Source organism: Pelophylax lessonae (assembly GCF_965119305.1).
Source record: "Pelophylax lessonae genome assembly, chromosome: 3".
NCBI lineage: Eukaryota > Metazoa > Chordata > Amphibia > Anura > Ranidae > Pelophylax > Pelophylax lessonae.
In genome coordinates, this window is record NC_138770.1 from 127,825,938 (window position 1) to 127,839,997 (window position 14,060).

A 14,060-nucleotide genomic window follows, 5' to 3' on the forward strand; every position below is an offset into this window, starting at 1 on the left:
GGGTGGATGTTGCACACCAAGGATAATAGCTTAGGTGATCTAAAGGTTGGCGTAGAATCATCCATACTCTCTTTTACTCTGAAGAAGAGGGCTTGACCCTCAAAACGCATAAGCCTTTGGATGCTATGAGAGTTTCCTACGCCACTGGCTGAGTACTTCAGATCCGGAGGTTGTCTCGTCGGCATCCTTTTATATGCCCATACTTGTCATACGTTTTGTAAGTAGATTACTTTTTAAGTTTCAAAATAAAATTGTTATGTTGGTAATGCACTAGGTCAGTGGGCCCTCTCTTTTGTTGTTTCTAGTGTCTATAAGGATGCCCACAGTCCTGTGAGGGCAGCAAGACCTTTTTGGCACCACACACATTAGTCGGGCAAATGGAAAAGAGACATACACACAACACCACAACTGAGCGCAGGAGAGTTTTTTTTCTGTTTTGGAACCAAGTTATGCCAAGTTGACTTGATGTTTCCTTTGTATAGCCAAACTGTAGAAGTAGGTGTGAGGCTGCTGGTACTTCTAGGCATTTAGGTGTTAATAAAGCAAAAGAAAATTTAAGTTTGGGTACTGAGAACCACAGTGATGCATTGTGCTAGGGAATGGAGCAGAGATGCAAGAAGTATCAGCTGTGGACCATATTGGTGTATGCCCAATAAATTCAGGGTGCTGTAGTAGACTGGAGCCGTGGTGCCATCCAGCAAAATGTGTCAGATGCACTATTAGTGTGCCTGTTCACACCTGAGCATAGTTTTGCTTGAAACTTGCAGCTCGAAAAAGTGAGCTTCTTTTAAGCTACAAGCTTCAGTAGACTTTTGTGGGAACACCTGTGTTTTTTTTTTTTTAGCATAGCAAGTAGCTATGCTAAAAATAATAATAATAAAAAAAAAAGCCTAATCAAGAATCCCTGTACAAACACTAAAAAAGCCTGTAGAAATTACCAAAGATGCTCAGCTGAAGTGCTAAAGTGTAAATGCAGTCCTAAAGTGAAGGCAACAGGGTGATGCAAGTATAATCAAACATACGTGGTGGAGCTGGATCCCTGTGGCTTTCTGTTCAAATGCAAACAGAATAATTGATACACCTACAGTAAGCAGGGGGTGTGATTATTATGTGATTTAAAAAAAAAAGTATTTTGATGTAGAGGCCTGCTTTTATGTACAGGTTTGTTTTGTTTTCATGTTAGGTACTGCATGAACCCTTTTTAGATAATAATATTAAATAATTATTATTAAAAAGTATTTAGGTAAGTTTTAAACATTTGGTAACTGGTGGTGGCGGTGTAAGTTTTTTTTTTTTTTTTAATTTATTCTTAAATTATAAAGTTAAAAGTAAAATTATTAAGTTAAATTTATTAAGTTCATATTTGAAGGCATCAGCATCTTGCTGTTATGTTTTTCAATTATTATATTGTAGTGTCAGTATTCCTGCCTGGTTTATAAAGATTTTTTATCAGCACACCTTTCTTAGCAGAGTATTTGTCTTATATTGAGACATCAAAAAAAGCGATATCACCAACCAATATTTCTTCGCCACGTAGGGCCTCTTTCTCAAAGCACAGTGCAAGAGGGCCAGCACATTCTTGAAATGATAATTCGTGATAACATTTGCATTAATATCTGCATTAATATCTGAATAGAATATAATTATTCCACTAAAAAAAAATGTGTTGATGAAATACATTATAATAAAAAGCATCACGCTGTTGGCGCATATCACGGTAATCCCTAAGGAGGGTAAGGATCCAGCCGCCCCACAGAGCTATCGTCCCATTTCCCTGTTGAATATGGATGTGAAGATATTAGCTAAAATCCTGGCAAATTGCTTGAAAGATCTCATGCCTCAGCTCATAGACCTAGATTGGACCGAATTTATTACTGGTAGGGAAGCCAGGGATAACAGTTGATTCACTGGGCTAATTCTCACCCCGATTTTCCGCCCTACCTGATCCTCTCGAACAACGCCGAAAAGGCTTTTGACCGGATGGATTCCCATATGCTGACCTGGATCTTGGCGCTCTATACAGACCCTAGTGCTAAGGTTCGAGTTAATGGATGTCTGCCCACCGAATTCCCGATCAGGAACGGCACCAGACAGGGGTGCCCGCTCTTGCCCCTTCTTTTCGCCTTGGTCTTGGAACAATTTCTAAGCAAAGTACGAGCGAACGTTGATATTAGGGGCGTGACGGTCAGCACCACGGAGCACAAGCTCTCTGCTTATGCAGACGATGTTCTATTCCATCTCACAGATCCCCTGGTCTCCCTGCCGGTACTAATGCGGGAACTGGAACACTTTGGTGGCGTCTCCAATTTCAAGATTAATCTTGCGAAATTGGAAATTCTCCCGATCCGTGTGCCACCGCCCCTCTCTAGGTCCCTTAGAACAGCGTTCTCCTTTACTTGGACCACCTCCTCTCTGACGTACCTCGGGGTCCAGCTTACTGACTGTTTTGACACGCTCTACGCCAGGGCTCAAAATTTTAAGTCCTGAGCTACTAACCAGGCCCTAAGGGTTACTCGCCACCAGTTGCCCCACCCAACTCCTACCCTGCCCCGCCCCTAATTCCGCCCCTAAACACGCCCTCATAAAATTACACTGTTAAATGTTTTTGCATTAATGCAGAAGTTACAAAAATAAATATTAATAACAACGTTTTCAGTGCCCATCAGTGCAGCCTAATCAGTGCCCATCAAGGGTCTGGAACCCCCAAATCACCCTCCTAGTACCCCCCCCCCCAAATTTCACCTCCTAGAACAAATCCTACCCGTCAAATCCTCCCCCCATTAAAAATTTCCCCCTAGCACAAAAAACCCCCATTATTCCTACTGGCACAACCCCCCCCCCAAATACCCCTTTTTAACAGCCCCAAGACTTCCTGTTCTGGCACAAATCCATCCCCCCACCCCATTCCAATAATCTCTATAAGGATGATCCCCAAATCCCCACTCCTGGCACAAATCCTCACCCCCCCCCCCAGCGCGAATCACTCCTCCTAGCACCCTCCCCCCAATTCCCCTGCTAGAAGAAATCTTATATTTTCACCTCTCAAATTCCCCATCCCAGCACAACCCCCCCCCCCCATATCGATCCCATTTAGAAGTAATCATCTTCTCCCCACCCCTCCTAGTACAAATACTTTGTGGGGGATTGTCCCGGGGGGGGGGGGATTTGGAATAAGAGAATTTGTAGCATGAGGGGTGGGGAGAAGATGATTACTTCTAGGTGGGATCAATATGGGAGGGGGGGTTGTGCTAAGAGGGGGGGGAGACTGTGCTGAGATGGGGGGGTTGTGCTAGGAGGGGGGGATTGTGCTGAGATGGGGGGGTTGTGCTAGGAGGGGGGGGACTGTGCTGAGATGGGATTGTGCTGAGATGGGGGGGTTGTGCTAGGAGGGGGGGGGGCTGTGCTGAGATGGGGGGGTTGTGCTAGGAGGGGGGGATTGTGCTGAGATGGGGGGGTTGTGCTAGGAGGGGGGGGACTGTGCTGAGATGGGGGGATTGTGCTGAGATGGGGGGGTTGTGCTAGGAGGGGGGGGCTGTGCTGAGATGGGGGGGTTGTGCTAGGAGGGGGGATTGTGCTGAGATGGGGGGGTTGTGCTAGGAGGGGGAGGGACTGTGCTGAGATGGGGGGGGTTGTGCTAGGAGGAGGGGGGGGAATTGTGCTGAGATGGGAATTTGGGAGGTGACAGGATAAGATATGTACCCCAGTGTAGTTCTCCCTTTCCTCCAGCATGCAGACCTCAGATACAGCGCGGCACATCGCTCTGTGATCCTCCTCTTCATATGTCAGAGCGGAGGAGGAGCGGAGGAGAAGCCTATTCCTATAGCTTTGCACGGACAGCTGGCGGGAGAGATGCGGCTGCAGAAGCAGAAGGGAAGAAGATTGCGGCTCAGGAATGACACTGGATGTCAGATGGGACTATGCAGAGTTTATTACCCGCCCCCTTTCCACATTGCTTGCTTTGACTCGGAGGACAGGGGATAACAAACTCTGTATAGTCCCGATCTGACATCCAGTGTCATTCCTGAGCCGCAATCTTCTCCCCTTCTGCAGCCGCATCTCTCCAGCCAGCTGTCCGTGCAAAGCTTTAGAAATTGTCTTCTCCTCCGCTCCTCCTCCACTCTGACTGTTTAAGGGGAGAAGAAGTCCCGATCTGATGTCTGCTATACTGACAGCAGTGTGAAGCCCGGCGAGAAGACAGAGAGAGAGCACATCCCGCTCTCTCCTGTCACAGAAACACTCCTGGCAGCGCCCCCTCCACCTCCCATGACACAGACGCCCAGGGCAGCCATCCATCCATCCCACCCTCCCTTGTACCGGCTCTGGGTGAGATGATCGGCTTACCCCCTCCATCAGTCCTGCTAGCCGGATAATGTCGGAGTGGCGGATCATCCCGCTCAGCTTTAATTGTAATTGCCGGGCGCTCGCCGACATACACAGTCCCGCCTCCTAGCCCGGCTTCTTTGATAGACGTCACACGTCCTGGTTGGCCAGGTGTTCTGTCTATCAAAGAAGCCGGGCTAAGAGACGGGACTGTGTATGTCGGCGAGCGCCCGGCAATTACAATTAAAGCTGTTACAGCGGGATGATCCGCCGCTGACATCCAATCCTTCGGCCGGCTTTCCTCTCCTCTCTTCCCCTGACAGTAGCTCGCCCTACATAATTTTCCACTCGCAAAATGCGAGTAGGCGAGTGGAAAATTTGAGGGCTGCTCTACGCTTCAAATTACCCCCGGTTGTTGAACGACATCAAGCAAGACCTCCTTCACTGGACTAAGACGGCTTTTACCTGGCTGGGGAGGGTGAACATTATTAAAATGAATATCCTCCCTCGAGTGCTGTTCTATCTGCAGATGCTGCCTGTTCCTCTGCCCCAAAGGTTACCCAACTCAGTAGCTTGATTATAGGGTTTGTCTGGAACGCGAAACGCCCCCACATAGCCGTAGCAACTTTGAAACATCCGAAACATTTTGGAGGCCTTGGTCTGCCCGATGTACAGCAATACTATTGAGCAATTGTCCTCCCAACGAATCCTGAATTGGCGCTTCCACATCCACTCCAAGCTCTGGGTCTCCATGGAGAAATGTATGACAGGTAGGAACCTGTCCTAATGCGCCTTGGCTGTCCCGGGAATTCAGGGGGCTTTCAGTGTATACTTCTCCCTTCACAGGTCCCAGGCACTTACTGTCTGGGACCGGGTGAATAAGCTTCTGAGCCTGGCGCCCCCTGTCTCCCCATTGGCACCACTGGGGGGGGCTTCCTTTGCTTCCCCCCCGGGAGAACAGATGACATTTTTGGGCCCATGGGTGGATGATGGGAATGCCAGTTGTGGTAAGCTGCTTGAGGGGGGCAAGCTGCTGCCTTATGGGGCACTGTGAACTCGCCATGGTGGTTCTCCCATGAACTTCTGGAAATTTAGGCAATTGCACCACTTTTTCATGGTCCATGGCCGCTCTATTCGCCCACCTATAGAAAGTGCAAAAGAAGTTGCCCCGGCGCTACCTCTAAGTGACACCTTGTCACTTTAAAATATATGTGCCATAGTGTGAGTGATTGGAAAAACAGTGAATAAAAATAAATATAAATAAATAGTGCACATATAAAATTAAATAATCCTTTTGTGAACAAGGATATTTCTTTGTGACCACTGTGAGAAGGTGCTCGTGTGCAAGTTGCAAATAAATAAATAAGTTGAAAAGATGAAATTTTTTTATTCCAATCAATAAATAGATTAAATGAATTCAGGGCAATAGATAAACAAATTAATCAATTCAGTGCAATAAAAGACAAATGAATAGTGCCACTGGATAGTGTGCCAGTGTAAAATTATAATATTGCTTGTAGAAGGTGCCAGTGAGGCAAGTGAAAGGAAGAAATTCCCACTGTGAGAGAAATCAGTGAATGAAGGTTGCATACACTAGCGTGGCCGCTAGATGTCGCAACTACAATACGACCTGTTTGGTAGTATTTGCTGGATTAGATGAGCACAATCATGAGGGTTCCTTCTCCACGGCGAACAAGTATTGCCAGTTGATGTCATGTAACATAAGAAAAAGGGGACCCCATTTGTGCAGTAAAATAAGCGGCAATTTGAAAAGAATATAGACACACTCACGGTGTAGGCTGATAGCGATCAGTTGCGGTCTCCCGGGAAGCTTCCGCGTTCCACGGTCAGATGCTGTTGAAACCGGAAGTGACGTATGACGCAATGGACCCGCCTTACGCGTTTCGTCAGAGGACGTCTGCTGAGGTGGCGTCACCATAGCGCACTCCCGGTTCTTAAATAGCCCGCCCATTTTCATAGCGACCAATCGGCTGGGGCCGCCGCCATATTGGTGCCTATTATTATTATTGGTACATATCTGACGTCTATTATGTATTAATACTTTTTTCCTCTCAAATTTCAAAAGAAATACATCTTTTTTTCCAAAAATCACATTTTTTCATAGAAGCCTTCTCATCCAACATCAGAAAGAAAAAAATCTTTTTATGCATTATATTTATTGCCTATGGGCTTATCTTCCTTTCCTCTATTTTATACAATGGAAAGGCTTTAAAATCTTCAGTGTATCCACACGACAGTGCGGTGTATTTTTTTCATATTATTTTTTTCATATTTTTTTGCATTTTTTTGCATTTTTTGTAATTAACCGCAAATAATTAAAAAATTCTGCTCATAGTGGAAGAATGCCTATATATATACTTACAATGGAAGCCTTTCCCACCTTCCAAAACAAGAAGTTTTTTTATCCCTTTTTTTCCCTTTCTTTCCCTTTTGGAGCAAGACGTTTTTTAAATTTTAATTTTTCTTCATCTTTTTCTTTACCTTTTTAACTCTTTTTAGCTACTTTATTGACAATTAAATAAAGTTTTTTTTGGTGTTTTTTGTTTTTGTTCTTTGCTATCGGTGAGGCTGATGTGAAATGATGAAAATAGTAACCGCTCTTAAATGTTATTAGCCGACAAAACAGAGAGGAAAAAGATGGCCTCCGTTAGGCATCATATAGCGAGCACCAATATGGCGGCGACCCCAGCCGATTGGTCGCTATGAAAATGGGCGGGCTATTTAAGAACCGGGAGTGCGCTATGGTGACGCCGCCTCAGCAGACGTCCTCTGACGAAACGCGTAAGGCGGGTCCATTGCGTCATACGTCACTTCCGGTTTCAACAGCATCTGACCGTGGAACGCGGAAGCTTCCCGGGAGACCGCAACTGATCGCTATCAGCCTACACCGTGAGTGTGTCTATATTCTTTTCAAATTGCCGCTTATTTTATTGCACAAATGGGGTCCCCTTTTTCTTATGTTACATGACATCAACTGGCAATACTTGTTCGCCGTGGAGAAGGAACCCTCATGATTGTGCTCATCTAATCCAGCAAATACTACCAAACAGGTCGTATTGTAGTTGCGACATCTAGCGGCCACGCTAGTGTATGCAACCTTCATTCACTGATTTCTCTCACAGTGGGAATTTCTTCCTTTCACTTGCCTCACTGGCACCTTCTACAAGCAATATTATAATTTTACACTGGCACACTATCCAGTGGCACTATTCATTTGTCTTTTATTGCACTGAATTGATTAATTTGTTTATCTATTGCCCTGAATTCATTTAATCTATTTATTGATTGGAATAAAAAAATTTCATCTTTTCAACTTATTTATTTATTTGCAACTTGCACACGAGCACCTTCTCACAGTGGTCACAAAGAAATATCCTTGTTCACAAAAGGATTATTTAATTTTATATGTGCACTATTTATTTATATTTATTTTTATTCACTGTTTTTCCAATCACTCACACTATGGCACATATATTTTAAAGTGACAAGGTGTCACTTAGAGGTAGCGCCGGGGCAACTTCTTTTGCACTTTCTATTATCTTAACCCCTCGGGGTTTTGTTGCTGGCAGCTTACACCTGTCCGTTATATATTATCTATATACTTCCATAGCGCTGGTCACCCTTGCCTTTCTACTATTCGCCCACCTGCCTCCCTCAAGCCCTTTGAACGCTTGTTCATACAGGATACTTCCACCCCCCATTTGGTATCGGAATTATACCGATTGTTGGGTGTGGCATGCTCCATTTTCTAGCCCGCTTATGTTAGGGTATGGGGAGAGGGACCTGGATCTGGAGTTCACGAATGCTCAACTGACTCACCGTTATCAGCTAACCCACTCGAACTCGGTGGACTCCAAGATGCAGGAGACAAACTATAAACTGCTGACACGTTGGTACTGGGTTCCTGCGGACCTGGCCCGCATTTACCCTTCCACTCCTGCTGCCTGTTGGAGGGGCTGTGGGGAGCAAGTATTTGACTTCAAGAGAAAATGTCACTAACTTGAAAGCACAGAAGTATTTTAAATGCTTACTTGCAACATTTTCCCCTATTTATGGATTTTTTTTTATCCACTTGCAATGTGCCTTTGAACTTGCTACTCCAAGACGAGTCAATTCCCTAGCACAGCCCTCTTCCTCCTGCCATATAATAGCCCTCTCCTCTTCTGGGACTGTCTAGTTACTCTGTGTGCTGCCCAGCTCCTCCACCCCTCCATTCACCTCGCTACATAACCTTTTATGTGCTGCCAAAGGAGGAGCAAAGGGGAATACTTTAGAGCAGTGATAGTGAAACTTGGCACCCCAGATGTTTTGGAACTACGTTTCCCATGATGCTTAACTACACTGCAGAGTGCATGAGAACCATGGGAAATGTAGTTCCAAAACATCTGGGGTGCCAAGGTTCACCATCACTGCTATAGAGTGTCACTTGAGTTACAGCTCTGAGTCTGCTGGATCTGCTGATATCACATCGTAGATGGCAGAGCCCAGCAGTAGCCTCCAGACATTTGGATTTCTACAAAAGGGAGGTTTTTACAGATAAATAACATGCCTAAAATATGTTAAATGTACAGAATTGTGGAAAGATTATCCAAACGAATGGTCTGACGACAGGGTCTCTTTAATTATAATTGCGCACGAATGGATGAGGCTGTGGCTTTTTGTGCGCATCATTTTATTTGTTATTGCAGGTACTTCTATAGCGCTGTCAATTTACAAAGCTGTTTACATATGCATTGTACGTACATTCAAATCAGTCCCTGCCCTCAAGTTGCTTACAATCTAAGGTCCCTAACTCACATTCATACATACATACACATACTAGGGCCAATTTAGACAGGAGCAAATTAACCTACCAGCATGTCTTTGGAGTGTGGGAAGAATCCAGGAGTACCCAGGGGAAACCCACGCAGATACAGGTAGAACATGCAAACTCCGTGCAGCTACTTCCTTCTACTAACACCAACAATGGGGTATAATTCCTCTCACTGATCTAAACAATGGAACACTTTTCCTCCCAATGACACCAATGGTGTGCCACAATGTCTCCCACTGACACCAATGATGTGCCACTATTCCTCCCACTAGCAGCAATGATGTACCACTTCTCCTCCCACTGGCAGCAATGATGTACCACTATTCCTCCCACTGACAGCAATGATGTACCACTTCTCCTCCCACTGAAGCAATGATGTACCACTTCTCCTCCCACTGAAGCAATGATGTACCACTTCTCCTCCCACTGGCAGCAATGATGTACCACTTCTCCCACTGGCAGTAATGATGTACCACTATTCCTCCCACTGACAGCAATGATGTACCACTATTCCTCCTACTGACAGCAATGATGTAGCACTGTTCCTTCCACTAGCACCATTGATGGGTCACTATTTTCCTTCTAATACCAATGATGAGGCACTATTCCTCTTCCTCCTGCTGGCTACACATTGGCTACTGGTCACTATTCTTCCCACTGACACCAACAGTGCAGCATAATTCCTCCCACTGACACCAAGGATGATCAGTATTGCTCTCACTAATACAAAAATGGTGCACTACTCCTCCCACTGACACCAACGATCAGTCAGTATTTTTACCACTAATACCAATGATGGGGCACTATTCCTCCTTCAACTGACCACAGGCACTATATAATTTTTTTTACTCCCACTGACCACCAAGTTTGGGGCATTGTTTACCACAGTCTAGACCACTCAATTATACCAACAATGGGGCCCAATGACATCAATGTCTGGGCACAATTCCATTCAGGTTTCATGCCTAAGTAATACAAGCTTATATTTACTTTCTAACCTGCATCAAGAATATGACAGCTGGAGTTTGATTGGCCATTATGGGCAAACCTCCTCGCTATCATTTGCTTAGCTTTTTAAAACACCAGGCCAGAAAGACTTGTCCTTGTTTTGGCACCATTAGGATCTATTCATCTACTTTCCTGCTAGTGAGTGGCTTTAGGTAATGAAAAACTGAAAACTGTTTGCTGTACATTGAGTAATTTATGGCATTGTTCTTGGATTAAGCAGATGATTTATGCTGTAATGTGCAGAATTGGCTGAGAGGGGATTTGTACTGTATGTGTTACTTCCAGCAGAGCAGTGTGGAATGTCAGATACACTGAGGTCTAGACTGGTGCTGGAATGTCATGTGAAGCCCTAATCATACGCAGCAATGTATTTCATGAAAATAAACACTGCCACAAAGCTGCTTTTTGTTACATGGACACCTTCTGTCCAGGTGCTATCCAGGCTATAAAACCATTTCAGCAGTAAATCTATAGTTCAGTCCAGGACTTTAGCACTGTTATTAGCAGAGAAAAAATAACATTTTTACATTATGGTATAAACACAGATTTTTTAAATTATTAATTCAGGATTTGTTCCCCACCAAATAGTGTAACTTTACTCTGCGCATAGTTGCATGTATGAGCGTTACAAGATGGTATGAAAGTCCTATTTATGAAGAGTAGAGATGTGAGCCATAAGAGCTGGTCAGATTCTTTCATTTATATTCAGACAAAATCTGATGGGTGCTATGGCCAAAAAAAGTTGACATGTGCCCTAAGGATATCTAGGATAGATTTCCAAAATTTTAGACATTTTCTTTTCAGGATAAGACTTGTTTGTTAGTTCTTTGTATTTTTTATTTTTAAGCTGCTTACATAAAACAAATAGGTGTGTCTCCCCCAACCCCATATATTCAGGATCTAATGCTAATTTATTCTAGGGAAAAATTAATGAAGAGTATTACCTTAATCCTGGCTCCAGGCTTCCCCCCTGCTAGTTTTAGTATTGATGAATGGTCCCACAAAGCCGTTACTCTTCTCTGGGTATGTGGCTGCCCTGTTTGCCAGCATCGATCTTGAACAGTGCAGGACCACCTGCTCCTCTATTACAGCCCTTTTAGCCCGGCTTTTCTCAACCAAGATTTCATGGAACCCTGTGGTTCAGTCGAAGCTTGCTAGTGGTGGTAAGCTCTAAGCAGCTTACATAAAGGAAATAGGGGTGCCTCCCCAACTCCATATATTCAGTATCTAATGCTCATTTACTCTAGAGCACATGTGTCAAACACAAGGCCCGTGGGCCGAATCAGGCCCATTTCATGTGGCCCTCGCACCTTTCCTGCAGCTGCAGGAGAGCTCCAGCCCTCCTCCAGACCCTGTGCTTTCTGCTTGCCAGCACCGCCTCTAGCTTCTTCCCAGCCACAGCACAAGGTAAGTGTTGTGCACTGTAATGTAAGGGAGGGTGGGGGACTCAACTTCTGATGGTGGTGAGGCTCCTGACGTCTTATGTAAGGGTAGGGTATGCTCTGGACATTCAGTCTTACAGATACAACCGGCCCTTTTGAGGGCAATCCTATTGCTGGGGCGGCCCTCAATTAAATGGAGTTTGACAGCCCTGCTCTAGAGAAATTGTAATAAAGAGTATTACTTATCTTAATCCCAGGTCATCTAGGCTTCCCCCTGCTAGTACTAGTATTGATACCGCACAAGAGAAACACAGGGCGCACCAACCTAGTGCATTATCTCACAACAAAAAGTGCTAATGCCTGGTCTCACAAAGCTATTCCTCTTCTCTGGCCATGTGACTGCCTTATTTGCCAGCATCAATCACATACAGTGCAAAATAACCTGCTTCTCTATTACAAACCGTTTAGACCAGCATTTCTCAACCAAGGTTCCATGGAACCCTGGGTTCATTCAGTGGTTGTTAGGGATTCTTTGAGCAGATTATTTTCCACCTGATAGTTCCAGGGCTGATGTCACGCTGTAGAGCCTGCAACATGGGACCTGTGGAGTCTCTGCTCTTGACTCTCAAAGTAATTACTGACACCAATGATCTTTTTACTGATCTCCTAGGGGGAATTCTTCCTATTGACCCCCAATGTAGGGAGGCAGCTCTTCATCTGATCATCAATGAAAGAGGGAATCCCTTCACAGGTGGGACTTCTGCCACTGACCACCAAGGTAAAAGGGTCACCTCATGTGCTGATCACACTAATATACTGGAAATTGTAGATATAACATAGGTAAAGGTTCCCCAAGGCCTGAAAATTATTGGAAGGGTTCTCCCAGGTTAAACATTTTTGCAAGAGGCTGCTCTAGACTAATTGAGCATTGTGTACCGAGCTCAATAGCTCAAGGTAAAATATACTCAGAAATGAACGAGTCAAACAAGGGATTTATCCTTTATCAGAATGCTTGTTCAGTAGTTTCAGGGATTAAACTGTTAACTGTTGTATAGGTTCCAACTAACAGTGTTCCTATATTTTTAAATGCAATAAAATGTTTTCATTAATTTGCATTTTACAGGCGCTTACTGGCTGAGGCTGCCCTGCAGAAACTGGATCTTCAAACTGCAGAACAAGCATTTGTACGCTGTAAAGACTACCAAGGAATAGAGTTTGTGAAGCGGCTGGGCAATCTACAGAGTGAGCCCATGAAGCAAGCAGAAGTGTCTGCCTATTTTGGCAGGTTTGAGGAAGCCGAGAGGATGTATTTGGATATGGACAGAAGGTGAGATGGGAAAACTGAAGAAAAAAAGGGCATTAATATGCCACAACAATCTGCTTATCAAAAAAACTGATCCCTCATGGCTAAACTATTCTCTTAAAGCATGACCTTATTTAGTTTCCTGCTATAAACCCTCTCATCCACCATTAATGTCTGTCCTTGTTTTATCAAATTCTCATGAACAATACAATATATAGGTTGTCACACCAGTGATTCTCACCTGACATACCCAACTACCAGTACTAAAACAGGTACCTCTCGGGCAATACTCAAATGGGTCAAAGAGAAAACATATACCTTACAGTATACTAAGTGGTTTAAGAGGAATGTTCCCCAGTACACACCATAGCTAATCGGGCACCAGGATCAAGTCGAGAACCCTCCTGCATGTAGCGAAAAAAAAAAAAAGAAGGGAGGAGGATGAGGTTGTTGGGAAAAGGGGAGGGGAGGAAAGGGAAGAGGTGATAAGGAGTGTGTGACATCTGGGTTTCCGCAAGAAGGTATCGTCCTGAACCAACAAGGTATCCAGAGTACCTAATTACATCTGTGAAGCTACGATGTCTCAATATTCAGAAGAGCAAGTGAACTCAGTCCAATAGAACCATGTTTTTTGGCAGTGTTCTTCCCGATGGCTGGCTGATGCTACAAGCGATTTTATTTGGTGGGTTTCATTCCCATTAGTGAACCACAGGCTGCTGAGTGTCGCTGCCGCTTGCTTCCATTACAGAGAGATGCAAGCTTTTGCCGCATTTAGTAGATGTAGCAATAAGGAACATTTATAACCCAGCATCAGCAGTAAATGTAAAAGATTAGCCTGTACCTCTGATGGGATCTGTATGTCAGTTAGAGGATCCAGTGTCGGATTTGTGTAAGGTCGTTTGGACCCTGTACCATCTGGTTAAAATTTTGTAGCCTGTCTCCTCAATTGCACATGACATAGAGGCCTCATGGGTCATTTGGATAATTCATCCATTTTGTTGTTTAGTGAAGGTCATGTGCAGCCCTTGTTCCCATTTAGATATTTCGGGAGAGGGAGGTTGGCCTAATGAAATGATTGGGACAAGCCATTATCCTATAATTTCGCAAATTCCGTAGGGTCAGCGAGAGACTGGAATTTTGCCCAGTTATATGCCAGGGGTAGATTTACTAAAACTGGTATACTCAGAATCTGGTGCAGCTGTGCATGGTAGCC

The 14,060-nt window shown here is 44.5% G+C and overlaps 1 protein-coding gene across 1 annotated transcript in view; it reads left to right on the forward strand.

The window, feature by feature from the left end:
- Positions 1-14,060, forward strand: part of WDR35 (WD repeat domain 35) — a 144,697-nt gene that overhangs the window by 75,992 nt on the left and 54,645 nt on the right. Inside the window, 1 exon segment of the mRNA XM_082251296.1 lies at positions 12,668-12,871. Within this exon segment, the coding sequence (XP_082107422.1) occupies positions 12,668-12,871 (204 nt within the window).